The following is a 15,557-nucleotide window of genomic DNA, read 5'->3' as shown; positions in this document are numbered from 1 at the left end:
TAAAATTGCCCTTTTTCCTACACTGACGGTTGAGTTTAGGGTTGGGGTTTGGGTTAGGGGGTAGAGTTAATAAAATATGTATGCATTCCTGTTGACTGTATAACATAATTTACAGCAAAAACTACAACTTGCATTTGGCTTCAGCCTCTAAAGGGCAGTGATTTTATTTTTGGTAAGCACAGACAAATTTCAGCAGAAAAACTTTCGACCTCCTGTCGCCAAATTCACATTGAGATCAATCTGGTTTAAATAAGCACATGCACAAATGAGATATGAGACTATAAGATCTTTTTTGAGCTTGACAGCCCCTGGTCACTAATATTCAGTTTTGGGTGAACTATTCCTTTAAGGGCTGGATTTCCTACATGAAGGGGGCAGGTTCAGTCATCAGTAAGATTGGCCGTGGAATGAGATTTCTTACAGGTTCAAGAAATATTAAGCATATTGTTTTAGGGTGGTATTGCTTAGTGACCTTTTCTTGTAATTACATTTTTACTTCAAACATTGCGATTAAAACATGAGATTAAACAGTCCATTGTCATAGTATGTAAATTCTCTCATTCACTTTATAGTAATATAGTCAATGTGCTGGCTTTGCTTTTTGGCCTTGTTTCATGCATTGAATGCTTGGTTTGTTAGCACACCCTTTGAAACTATGCCCTTTTCGAACCATGTTTGATGTGTCTAGCTTATGCCCATTATTAATTCACAATGTGGTTTAAAATGCCATTGTTTGTCAGGGCTTTATTATTAAACGCTGAGAGGAATCGGACACCTAGCTCATTATTAGAGTATAATGATAAGGTCGCCTGGACAAAAGAGCTGCTTTTTCTAAAATAACACCAGAAATGAGTGAGGACCACACACACACATGCACACACACATACACAAGCACAAAGAAAGATACTGATTGAAGAGTATGCTGCACTCACAAAAATAAACGTTCCATTCAAATCAAATATTCAACATCGTTTGCTCCAGGTACATTATTAGCATGCCAGTAAATAAGCTAAACTTGTCCAGATTGGCTTTAGAGCAGAATTACAAAGATGGCAGAATTAGCCTTGAGTCTCTTCAGATGAATGTGAGGAATTATGTTGATGACTCATCAGCAGATGACATTAATAAAGTATCCTCCACAGCCTGAGGCTAATCCAGAGTGATACATACATCATCTAAAAATAAAACCATCAGGAATTATTATATATATATATATATATATATTTTTTTTGTTTTGTTATTATTTTCCTGTTGATTTCAATTTAGGACTGTACATTTAAATTTTAAGCAATAGTTTATGAAAAAATGAGAATTATGTCATCATACTCACCCTTGAGTTGTTACAAACCTGTATGACTTTCTTTCATTTGCTGTTTTCCATACAAAGAAAGTGAATGGGGCTGTCATGCTTAAAAAAAAAATAAAATAAATAAATAAATTTCCAAAAGTATCATAAAAGTGCTCCATACTACCCGTGTGCTATATTCCAAATATGTGAGAATAGACCAAGATTAAACGTGTTATTTGCTGAAATCTCAGTTGCACTTTCGCATATTCAAAATTGCAGTGCCATGATTGGTTACGACACACTTGACATCACTGACATCAAACCTTGAGTGATGCGTCCTGATGCTCCACATTGAATACATGAAATGAAATTTGAGAGCTACGGGCAGAGCTAGGGGAAGATTTACAGCGAATCATGAATTTTGATCTGTTCCTCACACAAAGCCATCATATGACTTCAGAAAACTTGAGAATCATGTGGACTGCAATTACAGTGAGGTTTAAAGTGAAATTAGTATAAGTAAATGATGACAGAATTTTCATGGTAGATTATTCTTTTAAAGCAAAATTATCTGAGATTTTCTGCACTTTTGACAGCTTCTTTAAATGTACCTGAACAATAAAGATTATGTGTGCAATTTTTTCAATGTAAAAATACCAATCTGGTCTGATAGAATCATGTTGCTATACCTATCATAACATTCCATTGTTTGTTTGAGCGGCCCGTCCAGCCCGACACGGCAACATTGGCTCAACCAATGGTGTGAGTTTGGGGCGGGACTAGCTATTTGTCTCACCAAAGCAAGGCGAGATCTGTTTGAAAACAGTGTTTGTTGCAGTTCCATGTGGTGGAGCTAGTGGCACAAAAATAACCACACTTCACCTTAAATGCTGCACCCTTGACCTCTCTGAGCAAAGCGTTTAGTGAAACACTCAAGTTGCTCTTGGTCAGACAAAGGTCTCACTCTCTCTTTCTGTCTCTGTCAGAATTAAATTTAATGATGGCAGGTGATCTCTGGCTGATGTGGTGTAACGTCAGGAGGACAGCTAGTAAATTGTTCATATACACTGGTGGCCAAAGGTTTGGAATAATGTACAGATTTTGCTCTTATGGAAAGAAATTGGTACTTTTATTCAACAAAGTGGCATTCAACTGATCACAATGTATAGTCAGGACATTAGTAACATGAAAAATTACTATTACAATTTGAAAAAAATGTTCAGAACTTCTTAAACTACTTCAAAAAGTTCTCATCAAAAAAGTCCTCCATGTGCAGCAATGATAGTTTTTCAGATCCTTGGCATTCTAGCAGTTTGTCCAGTTACTCAGGTGACATTTCACCCCACGCTTCCTGTAGCACTTGCCATAGATGTGGCTGTCTTGTCGGGCACTTCTCACACACCTTACAGTTTAGCTGATCCCACAAAAGCTCAATGGGGTTAAGATCCGTAACACTCTTTTCCAATTATCTGTTGTCCAATGTTTGTGTTTCTTTGCCCACTCTAACCTTTTCTTTTTGTTTTTCTGTTTCAAAAGTGTCTTTATCTTTGCAATTCTTCTCATAAGGCCTGCGCTCCTGAGTCTTCTCTTTACTATTGTACATGAAACTGGTGTTGAGCGGGTAGAATTCAATGAAGCTGTCAGCTGAGGACATGTGAGGCATCTATTTCTCAAACTAGAGATTCTGATGTACTTATCCTCTTGTTTAGTTGTACATCTGGACTTCCACATCTCTTCCTGTCCTTGTTAGAGCCAGTTTTCCTTTGTACACCTTTGTATGAAATCTTCAGTTATTTTTTGGCAATTTCAAGCAATGAAACATGAGCCTTCATTCCTCAAAACAATGATTGACTGACAAGTTTCTAGAGTAAATTGTTTCTTTTTTTCTTTTTTTTGTTGTTGCCATTTTTGACCTAATATTGACCTTAAGACATGCCAGTCAATTGCATACTGTTGCAACTCAAAAACAAACACAAAGACAATGTTCAGCTTAATTTAACAAACCAAATAGCTTTCAGCTGTGTTTGATATAATGGCAAGTGATTTTCAATCACTTTTAAATTAGCAATTTAGCATGATTCCTCAAGGATAAGGTGTTGAAGTGTTGGCTGCTGGAAATGGGGCCTGTCTAGATTTGATCAAAAATTGCTTTTTTCAAATAGTTATGGTGCTGTTTTTTTACATCAGTAATGTCCTGACTATAATTTGTGATCAGTTGAATGCCACTTTGGTGAATTAAAGTAACAATTTCCTTCCAAAACAGCAAAATCTATACACTATTCCAAACTTTTGGCCACCAGTGTACAACATTTCTCTGTAGAAATGAACATAGTTGGGAGGACATTAACTTTTCTAGTATTTTCGACATAAATGGTAGATTTGAAATCAGTCTGTTATTAGCCAATTCTCCAGGATCAAGCTGTGGCTTCTTAATAAGTGGTTTGATAATTGCCATTTTAAAGTTTTTTTGGGACATGTCCTAAGGATAACGATGAGTTAATAATATTAAGAAGAGGTTCTGAGATTACAGGGAATGCCTCTTTTAAGAGCTTAGTTGGTATTGGATCTAACTTACATGTTGTGACTTTTGATTTTTTGAGAAGTTTTGTTAGCTCTTCATGACCTTTGACAGAGAGGGATTTAAGTGTCTCGTGAGGAAAATTATGAGGCACTGTTTTCTGAGGTTCTGTGACAGTTGATTGCATAGTTCCAATTTTATTTCTGATTAGGTCAATTTTATCAGTAAAGAAATTCATGATGTCATTACTATTGTGCTGCGGCGGAATATCTGGTTCAGTTGATGGTTTATTCCTAACCAATTTAGCCACAGTACTGAATAAACACCTAGGATTGCTGTGGTTATTTTCTATGAATTTGCTCAAATATGCTGACCTGGCAGCTTTTAGTTCCTGTCTGTAGCTACAGACACTATCCTTCCATGCACTGCAAAATACCTCTTAATTTTATATTCTTCCACTTGCGCTCCATTTTCCGAGCTGCTCTCTTGAGAGCATGACTGTGATCAATGTACCTTGGTGTGAGGATTTTTTATTTAATTTTCTTTAATCGAAGGGGGGCAACACTATTAAGAGAGCTAGAGAAGACTGTATTTATATTTTCTGTTATTATATCCAGTTCTTCTAGACTTTTTGGCTTAGTATGTGAGACAATTCTGGAAGATTATTAGTGAAGCTTTCTTTAGTAGTCGAAAGAATAGTTCTACCTGAACGATAGTGTGGTGTAGATTGAGTGACATTAGCTGATCGCAGCAAACAAGAGACGAGGTAATGATCTGAGATGTCATCGCTCTGCGGTAGAATTTCTATAGTATATCAAAATCAACTTCATATGACAGAATTAAATCTAGCGTATGAATATGGCGATGAGTTGGTCCTGTTACATTTTGTCTGACTGCAAGAGAGCTGAGAATATCAATAAATGCTAATACCAATGTGTAATTTTCATAATCTACAGTATGTGAATGTTCAATTCACCAACAATTAAATCTCTATCTACATTAACTACTAGATCTGATAGAAAATTTGCAAATTCACCAAGGATCTATATACTGTAGCAAGGGCAAAAGACGACAGAGACTTTTTATTTATATCTGACGGTGTCACATTAAGCATTATTAGTTCAAAAGACTTAAACTTATATCCTGTCCTCTGAGTAACACCAAAAACTTCATTGTAAATTGTAGCAACACCTCCTCCTCAACCCTTCAGATGAAGCTCATGTTTATTACAATAACCCGAGGGAGTAAATTCATTTAAACTAATATATTCATCCGGTTTAATCCAAGTTTCAGTCAAACAGAGCACATCCAAACTATAATCTGTAATAATTTTATTTACAATTAATGTTTTGGTAGAAAGAGATCTAATGTTAAGTAGCCCTGTGTGATGTTTATCTTAATTTGTTTTTTTGTTTTTTTTCAAGTTTGACCTTAATCACATTGGAGTTTGTGTTTGGGAGTTAGGGGAACAAACAGAGTCTCTATATGATATCTAGGTGATGCAGTCTCTATGTGTTGTTTATGTGACCTGTGTGACGTCTCAAGGCAGCTAGCAGACGTTCGGAATAAAAAAAAATTCTGCTTCCTGACCTGGACCCCAGTTAATCAAATACTATCATTATTAAGACTATGAGCCAAATTTCTAGAGAGGAGAGTGGCACCTTCCCTGGAGGGATGGAGTCTGTCTCTCCTTAGCAGGTCAGGTCTCCCCCAAAACATTTCCAATTGTCTATAAATCCTATGCTATTCTCCAGACACCACTCAGTGACACTAATCTACTATAAACCTCGTCACCACGATGAGCAGGTATGGGGCCAGAGCATATTGCAGTGTCTGACATAGTTTTTGCAAGTTCACACACCTTTTTAAGATTATCTTTAGTGATCTCCGACTGGTGAAGCCGGACATCGTTAGTGCCGACATAAATAAATAATTTAGAAAATCTACATTTAGCATTAGCCAGCACTTGTAAATTTGATCTGATGTCAGATGCTCAAGCCCCGGAAAAGCATTTAACAATGGTGGCTGGAGTTTCTATTTCCACGTTCCTTACAATAGAATTGCCAATTATTAAGTCTCTTTCAACATGATTCTCAGTGGGTGCATCACTGAGTGGGGAGAATCAACTGGAAATCCTAACAGAAATGGGAGAGTGGTGTCGCTTTGCTGAGCGAGTATGCCGCTGAGACGTCACCTAAAAGCCCTGCTGCAGGGGCTCGTCAGAAACAAAGTGTGTGTGTTGCTCGCTGTACTACCCTCATCCGAAAAAGTATCTACCTGCTTCTCTTTCTCATTGACCTCCACTAGCATTCGGATGCATGTCTCTAACTTATTAACCTTCTCTGTCAGCCTGACTAATTCCTGCCTAAAAGCTCATTTGTATGTGAAAATTATCTGTGGCGAATTTGCGTCAAATTTGTGGCAAATTTGCAGTGAACTCTTAATTTTTGTAAGGGTTGGGTGATATGAGTGTTACTGTCTCTTACAAAAATCTGCCGTTGCCGCAAACTTGCTGCAAATTCACCAATCATTATTTTCACATACAGATGAGCTTTGTGGCCAACTCTTCATTGTTGCCAAAGGTTTGCTGTAGGTTCACCACTACCAGTGAAGAACTGCAAACATTTGTGGTGAATAGCAAGCTCATTTGCATGTGTTTACGAAAAGTTTGCCAGAACTCTATATCTTTTGTAAGGGATGGCAGACATGAGAGAATAAGTCAATGGGCAAAATACAGTCAAAATAATTGTAATTAGAGGCACATCAATGTTTCACAGTTGTAAATGGTTTTTAGACTACTGATCCGTCTTAAAAGGAACATTTCCTGTCTTTGCCATGTTACAAAAAAATCTAGATTTCTGACAAACTGGCTGCAAATTTCCCACTCATTATTTTAACATGCAAATGAGCTTGTGATTTGCCGCAAAACTGTTTTCCAGAAATTCGCAGCTCTTCACCAGTAGTAGTGAACCTGCAGCAAACCCTTGGCAACAATGAATAGTTTGCCGCAAAACTCATTTGCATGTGAAAATAATTTTGTCCAATTTGCGACAAGTTTGGAACAAGTTTGCCAGAACTCTTGGTTTTTGTAAGGGTGTTCCTGCTTTCTAAATCAGCCTTAGAATAGCACTTTTAAGGGGGAACAATCATGATATCCATGCAGTAAGATTTTTTTTTTTTTTTAATCCCCACACCTTTCAGCCCTCCAAAGCTCTCACAGTGGATGGTAGTAAGTCTTCGAAGGGAATAGGGCATATGGATGATCACTTCTAAGTAAAATGCACCCTTGTGTTGTTGTTGCTCTTCTTCTTCTCTGCTTTGTGTTGCATTGGACTTCCAGTTTAAATACATGTTGAACTCTGAATCTTTGTTTCTCGGAGCATGCGCATAACATCAAGGCCTATTGTAGACCGATTGATGTGTATACATGCTGGACAGCACCAATCTACAATACCATATAGGTCTGTTAGTTCGTCATTAAAAAGACAAATTATTGCCTTAATCCGACTAAAATCAAACTTTTAAAGTGCATGTTAATGCACTCACTGTGTACAGCAGGCATACTATTTTCAGCAGAAATTGAAAGATTAGTATGCTGTTCTGAATACAACCATATAGCTTGAAGTGAGAATTATTCGGTGTTAAAATACTTTCTCATATCCTGTCGGGACTGCCTGTTTTCCGAACAGTGCAAAATGAAAGGGAGTGATAATGAAACCTGTTTGACAACAATCCTTATTTTTGCAATTCCGTTTGTTGCTGCTCAGTGGCGAATTCTCAGGGCCAGCAAAGCCTTCTCTGCTGGCCTAACATGTCAAATAAATAAATATTTTTCATCCTTTCATTCTCAATCACCTTTTTGCCTATGTATTTTTAATTGCGTTCCACTCTTAATTAATCTACAAACAAATAGAGAAAAACCAAAAGTTTATCCAGTCAGAATTTATTCCTTGATGCTTACAAGCAAAGTATGACAACTGTTTCATAACTCACATGCCCAAAGCAGCACATGAGTCTGAGCTCCACCCCATCAGGCCTTCAGAATTTCTTCAGAATCCCTCAACAGTGCAAATGAATGGGCAACTAAAGTCAGATTGTCAGATTCATCAGCCAATCAGATTGATTTATTTGTTCTTGGTGGGTGTGATCTTTAGGCTATGTCCTGGTCGAGGCCTTCTAGCTGGCGTTGAGTGACGCAATCACGCTTTAAGTGATGTAATTTGAAAGCGAGCGTGAGATCTTGCTGACGAGTCGACTGTCATTACTACCGCTATCGCCATTGAGAAAGAGATCCTTATGGATTTAAAAACACGAGATGTTCTGCATGACTGTGTGATTGCTTAATTTATTAAACAGGAAAGGAGGACTGATTTTCACTTCAAGTAAATTGGTAAGTGCTTTTTGCATTGTTATAGCAACATCAGGAGTTTTCTAAATGTAAATTAGGCTGCTGGAGTGTCGGATCAAGTTTTGAAAAGTAGTGCTGCATTCCATTCAACTTGGAAAGTTGGATTTTACAACTTCCTACTAAGTGCAATGGAATGCATCTTGAAGTCAGAATTACAACTTGTAGGCTCATGCAAAAATTCTCAACTCCGATTTCGCCGAGATGCAGGGGCATGATGTCACACAAACATGTCGACACTCAGGGAGAAATACAAAGTAAGTGATAAACATTCACTTTAAGTAATATCGATAAATGAGTTCGTTCCCACATTACATGATGTTAAAGCTTGTTTAACAAATGCCTGCAGAACCGGGTGTATAAAACATTATAATCTCTTTTGATAATCGTACACCTGAAGCACAAATGCAAGCTCTGCAGCATTGATTATCAGTTGGGTTGCTAGGAGACATCTCTAATGAGAGTCAAACCCCTGCTAAGCTAACGGGAGCATTGCAGTTTTGTTTCCTTAAACGTCATCTTCAGAATATTGGGGAATGGAATGCACTTATGGTTGGAGATATCAAGTAGGAATATCCCTCATCCAACTTGATGCAGCATAACCGTGTACCCTGATGAAATGAAATTTATTGCAAGCAACATTTAAATCGCAAATATTATTAGATATATTTTTCCAGGTATTATAGACCTCCTTGGTAGATTCATATGAAAAATTATGATTTTTGAATGTCCGTTCGGGAGATGTTCATTTCACAAAACAGTCATGCTGCAGTTAAAATTAGGCTTGAGAATTAAGTGTCATTTCAAGTTCTGGCTTTCATGCATGGACGTGTTTTTAAAACGTTAATTGGTATTATTAGTTAGCTGCGATATAATGTATGATGACCAAAGGCATAGGGTGTCTTATTCATTGTGAAACTGTGTTTTTTAATGGCATGAATCACACTGAAGGCCTAGACTTTAAATGCACGGCCCACTACTGTTGCCGCTAGTAGTGCAGAAATTACATACTTCAGCTATATTTTAAGTTCTGCAGATGTTTGAGCTGTTTGCATAATTGGGTGAATGGCAAGTCTACCACCCACCCATTCAAACCCCTCAGGATGTGTCTTGGAAATAAAAGTGAATGTATTTTAAAATGTAAATGCCCTCTTAGGACACAGAGTGATGTAACTCATTGATGTTCCCTTTGAAGTGTGCAGTGTTCTGCTGAGAGGCAGGATCAAGCTGATGCTTTTCAAAGGATGTGTAATTGGTTGCATTAGTAACGTTAGTGCCAATTTGCTGTTTTTTTTTTTTTCTTTATTGGTTAGACATGTTTTTCTTGAACTCAAAGGTGCATAACTCTGCCTCTCTCTCAATCTGTTTCTGATCATACAAGAAAGAAATAGATTTTGGGATATTTTTAATAAGGTACTGTCAGAGCTTTTACACAAAAATGTTTCCATTACAATAGCAGAGGGCCAAAGACAGCTGTGTTTGCCTTTGGTCGATTTAAATGGCTCTAAATAAGAGGGTATTGTTGTTGCCATGGCAACATTCAAGACAATTTTATGTCATTTTTAAGAGGGCTTGCTTGGAATAAAATAACCATTTCCACCTCCATGTGATTGAAGGCAAAGCATTTTAACATTGATCATATAGTAAACACAGCATCAACTCTTAGTTCGTTTTATAGGTTGTTTTTAGGTGAAAAATAACATGTGCAATGCCAGCCTAGTTGCAGGAGAATTTGCTTTTTAACACAGATTATTTATGAACCTCTTTAATACAAGCTTTTTACACAGTAAAAACAGATGCTACCTTTAAGCAGAGAAGATCCCTTGAATATAGATCATTTTCATGAAGAACCCTTTTTGTGGCCTGTTCATGTTAATATTCTGTAACAAGGTGACGTATGTATTTTTTACATTTTATTTTAAAATAATTTTTCCTATCCCAGCTTGACCCTTAAACACATACCTAAAAAAATATAGAAATAAATAAATAAAATAAAATAAAAAATACATATGTTTTATAATATAAATTATATTTTTATGATTATTTCATATCTATATAATTTTATTATCACATGCTATATATTTATTTGTTTATTACAAGAGAAATTAGTACTGTATTCATACAAATAAATACTATATCACGTTGATTTTTCACACGACAGCCCCACCCGCGGTGGTAGACACGATCACTCAGGCTAGGGCTTCCTCTACGAGGCGCCTGTATGCCTTGAAGTGGCATCTGTTCGCTAAGTGGTGTTCTTCCCGACGCGAAGACCCCCAGAGATGTGCAGTCGGATCGGTGCTTTTCTTCCTGCAGGAGAGGCTGGAGGGGCAGCTGTCCCCCTCCACCTTGAAGGTGTATGTAGCCGATATTTCGGCTCATCACGATGCAGTAGATGGTAAGTACTTGGGGAAGCATGACTTGATCATCAGGTTCCTGAGAGTTGCTAGGAGGTTGAATCCCTCTAGACCGCGCCTTGTCCCCTCGTGGGACCTCTCTGTAGTCCTTCAGGGTCTACGGGGAGCTCCCCTTGAGCCCTTAGAGTCAGCTGAGCTTAAGTCACTCTCTTTGAAGACTGCCCTCCTGACTGTGCTCACTTCCATCAAGAGGGTAGGGGACCTGCAGGCGTTCTCTGTCAGCGAATCGTGCCTGGAGTTCGGTCCGGGTTACTCTCACTTGATCCTGGGACCCCGACCGGGCTATGTGCCCAAGGTTCCCATGACCCCTTTTAGGGATCAGGTGGTGAACCTGCAAGTGCTGCCCCAAGAGGAGGCAGACCCAGACTAGGCGTTGCTGTGTCCGGTGCAAGGATCGCCCACTGGGTCATTGACGCCATCGCGATGGCATATCAGGCTCAGGACGTGCCACCCCCTGTGGGGTTACGAGCCCACTCTACCAGGAGTGTGGCAGCCTCCTGAGCCCTGGCCAGTGGCGCCTCTTTGGCAGACATCTGCAGAGCAGCAGGCTGGGCAGCACCCAACACCTTTGTGAGGTTCTACAATCTCCGGGTTGAGCCGGTCTCGTCCCGTGTATTGGCAGGCACGAGCAGGTAAGTTCTGGGACAGCTGGCCGGGTGTACCACTTGCTCATAGCGCCTTTCCCCTCCTTTGAGGTGAAGACGTGCACTCTTGATGCCCAGTCATGTTCACAGACTGTGATCCCTGGATGACTTTCCTCCTTAGCCCTGTGGCAGTTGAGTTTGTGGAGAAACTCACTGCCGGCCCAGTACGTGCGCTAATGAGCCCCTGTACTGAGGTAGGTGCTCCTTATGTGCTGGTTCCCCGAAGGCAACCCCATGTGATATCTTCCGCAAAATTGTTTCCCTGTCAGTAAACTGCGTCTTCCTTGGGCAGAGGCCCCTCCGCCCCCATGCTTTGTAGAAACTCCTCCCCCTTTGGGTAGGACCTACCATGGGACCTCTCCACATGACATACTTCCGACAAGACTCGGTAAGACCATGTGACGTATTTCCACTCAAAATACCCCCCCCCCCTTTTTTGGACGGGGTGTGGTCTCCGCGGTGTCTTCCCCTTGGGATGGACACCCCCCCGACCTGGACACTTATGGCTCCCAGTCGGTTAACAAATTCCACTCTTTTTGGGGAGAAAAAAGAGGAAAAGAGGCCTCGGCTGGGCTAGCCTGTCCCTATTTGTTGGGCAGTCGACTTGTTCCTGAAGGACTGCTCGACGCTCATAAGAGCATTGGGGGAAGTTACGTGATGGCCTGGTGCGCTGGCTACGAGGCACACAGTAGTCTGCCCGACTCGCACTGCCAGTCCACGTAACACAGTTCAGGAAGTTGTGGTGTTTTGTATAGGGACCGCTTGTGTCACTACATCGACACAACGTCAAGTGAGTGACAGATAGGGAACATCCTGGTTACTTGCGTAACCTCCGTTCCTTGATGGAGGGAATGAGACATTGTGTCCCTCTTGCCACAATGCTGAACTACCCGATGAAATGGCCGAGACCTTGTCTCGGCTCCTCAGCACAAAACCTGTATGAGTGGTTGCATACCAGCTCCTTTTATACCCGTATGTCCAGGGGAGTGGCATGCAAACTCCACTCACCAATTCCCATTGGCCTTTTTTCAAAAGATCAGAGGTGATTGGGCTCCCAAGAGTGACCCCTAGTGTCACTACATCGACACAACGTCTTGTTCCCTCCATCAGGGAATGGAGGTTGCAAAAGTAACCATGATGTTTTCCATATGCATGTACACATACATATTATACATGCTATTTGTTACTTAAGGTGGTGCTGTTGTCTCAGTGATTGAATTGATTTACATTTGACATTGCTATTTGATGAATCAACGTGGAAGTAACATACAGCAAGTTTAACACATGAATAGTATGATATGACTATTGTTGTTTTGGTGTACTATTGTAATTATAAAAAAAAATGAATCAATTTAGACTCAATTCGTGCCTGAGAAAATACATATGTGTATCTTGTGTTATGTGTAGCTCAATATGTGTTTGACAGGCAGTTCCATCTCATATAATTTCAGTGTGAAAGTAAAAAAATCCTATTCTAGATTCGTCCGGATTTGTTGCATCATCTCGTTGTTAAATTAAAAATAATACATCAAAATATATCAGAATATATTCATTTTATTATTTTCTAATTGTCTTGAATATGCTTTGAAAATGTTACACTATCTGGTCATTTAGTAAATCCATTTGTGATAGATATACGTTCTGGTTCGCTAAAGACCTGAATATGTAAGATTGTTTTGTGTAATTCCCATGCATTTAAGGGTTAATATGCTGAGACAAGTACTGTTGTTTGGGGCGGGTCAAGCTGTTTGCTGACCGATGGCAGATTTGGAGTGGGGATCACTATTATTACTGTTTGGGATCAAATGCTTGATTCATATCAGAGATATGAGACTATTTGATAACAAATGCTCTTTTTTTCAAAGCAAAAGCCTTTTTGTTTGAGATTTTAGAAATTCAGAATCAGAAGTGTTGGATTATTTCAGATTTACTGCATGAGTTTGGGGTCATTGTCCTTCTGAAAGCAAAGTGAGCTTTCTTCAAAACTTCAGGGTTTGGTTGAAAAAAAAAAAAAAAACTAAAGTTAAGAAAATCCTTTTTAACCATTGTAAAGGTATTCTCACTAAGGGTTTTCTTAACAAAAGTGGTTAGTTACAACTGGCTGCATTGTTTTTATTAGCAGACTGAAACATCTATCCATTCCTTCCATGGCAAGTTAAAGCAGATGAATTTTAGGTAAAACAAATAATTCATTGTATTACTCTTCTTTCGGTAAACATTGATAATGGGTCGGACAGACCTGAACACCACAAAGGGTTAAGGGATAATCTTTCTAGTCAGTGTCTGAGTTGTCTGATGTGCTTTCTTTTGATGTTTTTGGGCCGTTGTCAGGTATTGGTTCCATTTTTTCATTACAAATAAATGAATTTAAAGTTTCAATTTCATGACAAAATTCCACCAAATTGAATTGTGTAATCTTTTATCAAATAAAATAATAATTAAAAATATATATTTTAAGTTTATTCATTTAATTTAGTAAAAGATTCTACAATTTGGTGGAATTTTGTTATGAAATTGAAATAGGTAAATCTTAAACATAGGCTAAAATATTTTATGAGTGTGTTTAAAAATTTCAGGTAAAAAAAAAAATAAATGTTATTTTTTATGTTGTTAAAAATTATTATTGTTTTTTAATATCATTTGACAAAATTACTGGAAAAAATCATATTTTTCTACTTCAGGAAAATACCATATTTTCATACCAGGGCCATAACCACCATAGAAATTGGGGGACTGGCACAGAGTGGTCACGGTGCAGGACTATTTCAGCACGTTTAGCGACTGGTTAAACTGGATTGTGGGCAGTTAGTAAATAAAACACAGGTTTTTGTGTTGAAACACAACAGTGCCGCAAGTGTTTAGTGAACTGTCCCAAGCTTTTTCAGTGTATGATTGGAAGACAGTAAAATAAGATAATTGGCTAAGGGTCTGGATACTTTTGCAAGGCACTGAGTTTGTATTTATCTATACAGTATGTAACAATTTATCCCTTTATCTAATTGTACTTATTTGTTTGCAGCTGTGCAATGGAGGATCAGTCACAGATCTGGCTAAAGGTATGCTGAAGAGAGGAGACCGTATGGAGGAACCCATCATAGCCTACATCACACATGAAGCTCTCATGGTAAACCTCAGAAACCAGACCGTTCCTCTCAATATTACCAGTAGGGACAAATAAGGTTGTGCGAGATGATAAAAGGGAGAAATATTTAAAAAAATCTAGTTTTAAACACGTGTCAAGTTTGTTGAAATGTAATCTTTATATTCATGTTAGTTTCATACATTATTTTGAAAATAACTTTTATAGCATTTTCTACAAAAATATAGATTTATGGTAATTACTTAAAAAATGTCAAGTATTAAAATCCTGTTTTATTTTTTTTTAAATATAAGTAATGCTAACACTTTACAATAAAGTTGTATTTGTTAATATTAGTTAACAACATTAATTAGCATGAACTAACAACAAACAATACTTTTACAGCATTTATTAATCTTGGTTAAAGTAAATTTCGACATATAGTAGTACATTTTTAAAATTAAAAGATGTAAACTTTAGTTAATGCATGACGATTGTTCATGAACTAACAATGAACAAACATATTTTTATAAATTTACATAAACTAAGATTAATAAATGCTGTTTAAATATATTGTTCATTATTAGTGTACGATACCTAATGCATCAACTTATGTGAACCAAAACAACCTTATTGTAAAGTGTTATCTAAATGACAATTAAAGATTATTGCAAACAATTAATGCATTCAAGAAAACAAGTATGTCATTGACCCATAAACAAATGCTCCTCTTCATTTCTTGCATTTCACTGGTCTGGTGTTCTGTAAACATGTTCAATAACATGTGTTTTCTCCTCTCTGAAGGGTCTCCAACATTTACACATCAATAAGACCATCCATCGAGACGTCAAGGGCAACAACATCCTGCTCACAACTGAAGGAGGGATTAAGCTGGTTGATTTTGGTGAGGAAGAAGCTCTGTTTTGGGAAGTGACTGCTGGCTGTGCAAAAAAACACCAGACTGATTAAATGTGTGGATGTGTGCAAGTGTGAGACTGATAGCTTGAACAAAAATTTTTTTTTTTTACACATAGGTCAAAGCCATTACATGTGAGTGTTTCAATGCTTATTGAATAGCACTTATTTTTCTTCACAGTAAGAACATGCACTGTGCTGATGGGGTCTGGCTGACTTCCATTAATACCGCATCTTCACTGTCACTGAGCCAGAGGATATTGTCTGCTTTCAGTAACTGATGATTTGCTT

At 38.2% G+C, this 15,557-nt stretch overlaps 1 protein-coding gene across 1 annotated transcript in view; it reads left to right on the top strand.

Annotated features, from left to right (window-relative positions):
• LOC127434232 (myosin-IIIa-like) overlaps positions 1-15,557 on the top strand; it is a 160,368-nt gene that overhangs the window by 23,543 nt on the left and 121,268 nt on the right. The window contains exons 4-5 of the mRNA XM_051686810.1: positions 14,292-14,396; positions 15,156-15,255. Of these exons, the coding sequence (XP_051542770.1) occupies positions 14,292-14,396; positions 15,156-15,255 (205 nt within the window). The remainder of the gene's footprint in view (positions 1-14,291; positions 14,397-15,155; positions 15,256-15,557) is intronic.

This window comes from Myxocyprinus asiaticus, chromosome 44 (genome assembly GCF_019703515.2).
Source record: "Myxocyprinus asiaticus isolate MX2 ecotype Aquarium Trade chromosome 44, UBuf_Myxa_2, whole genome shotgun sequence".
In the NCBI taxonomy this organism is placed as follows: Eukaryota; Metazoa; Chordata; class Actinopteri; order Cypriniformes; family Catostomidae; genus Myxocyprinus; species Myxocyprinus asiaticus.
Note: the sequence above shows the minus strand (reverse complement) of the source record. Positions and strands in the feature narration are given on the sequence as shown.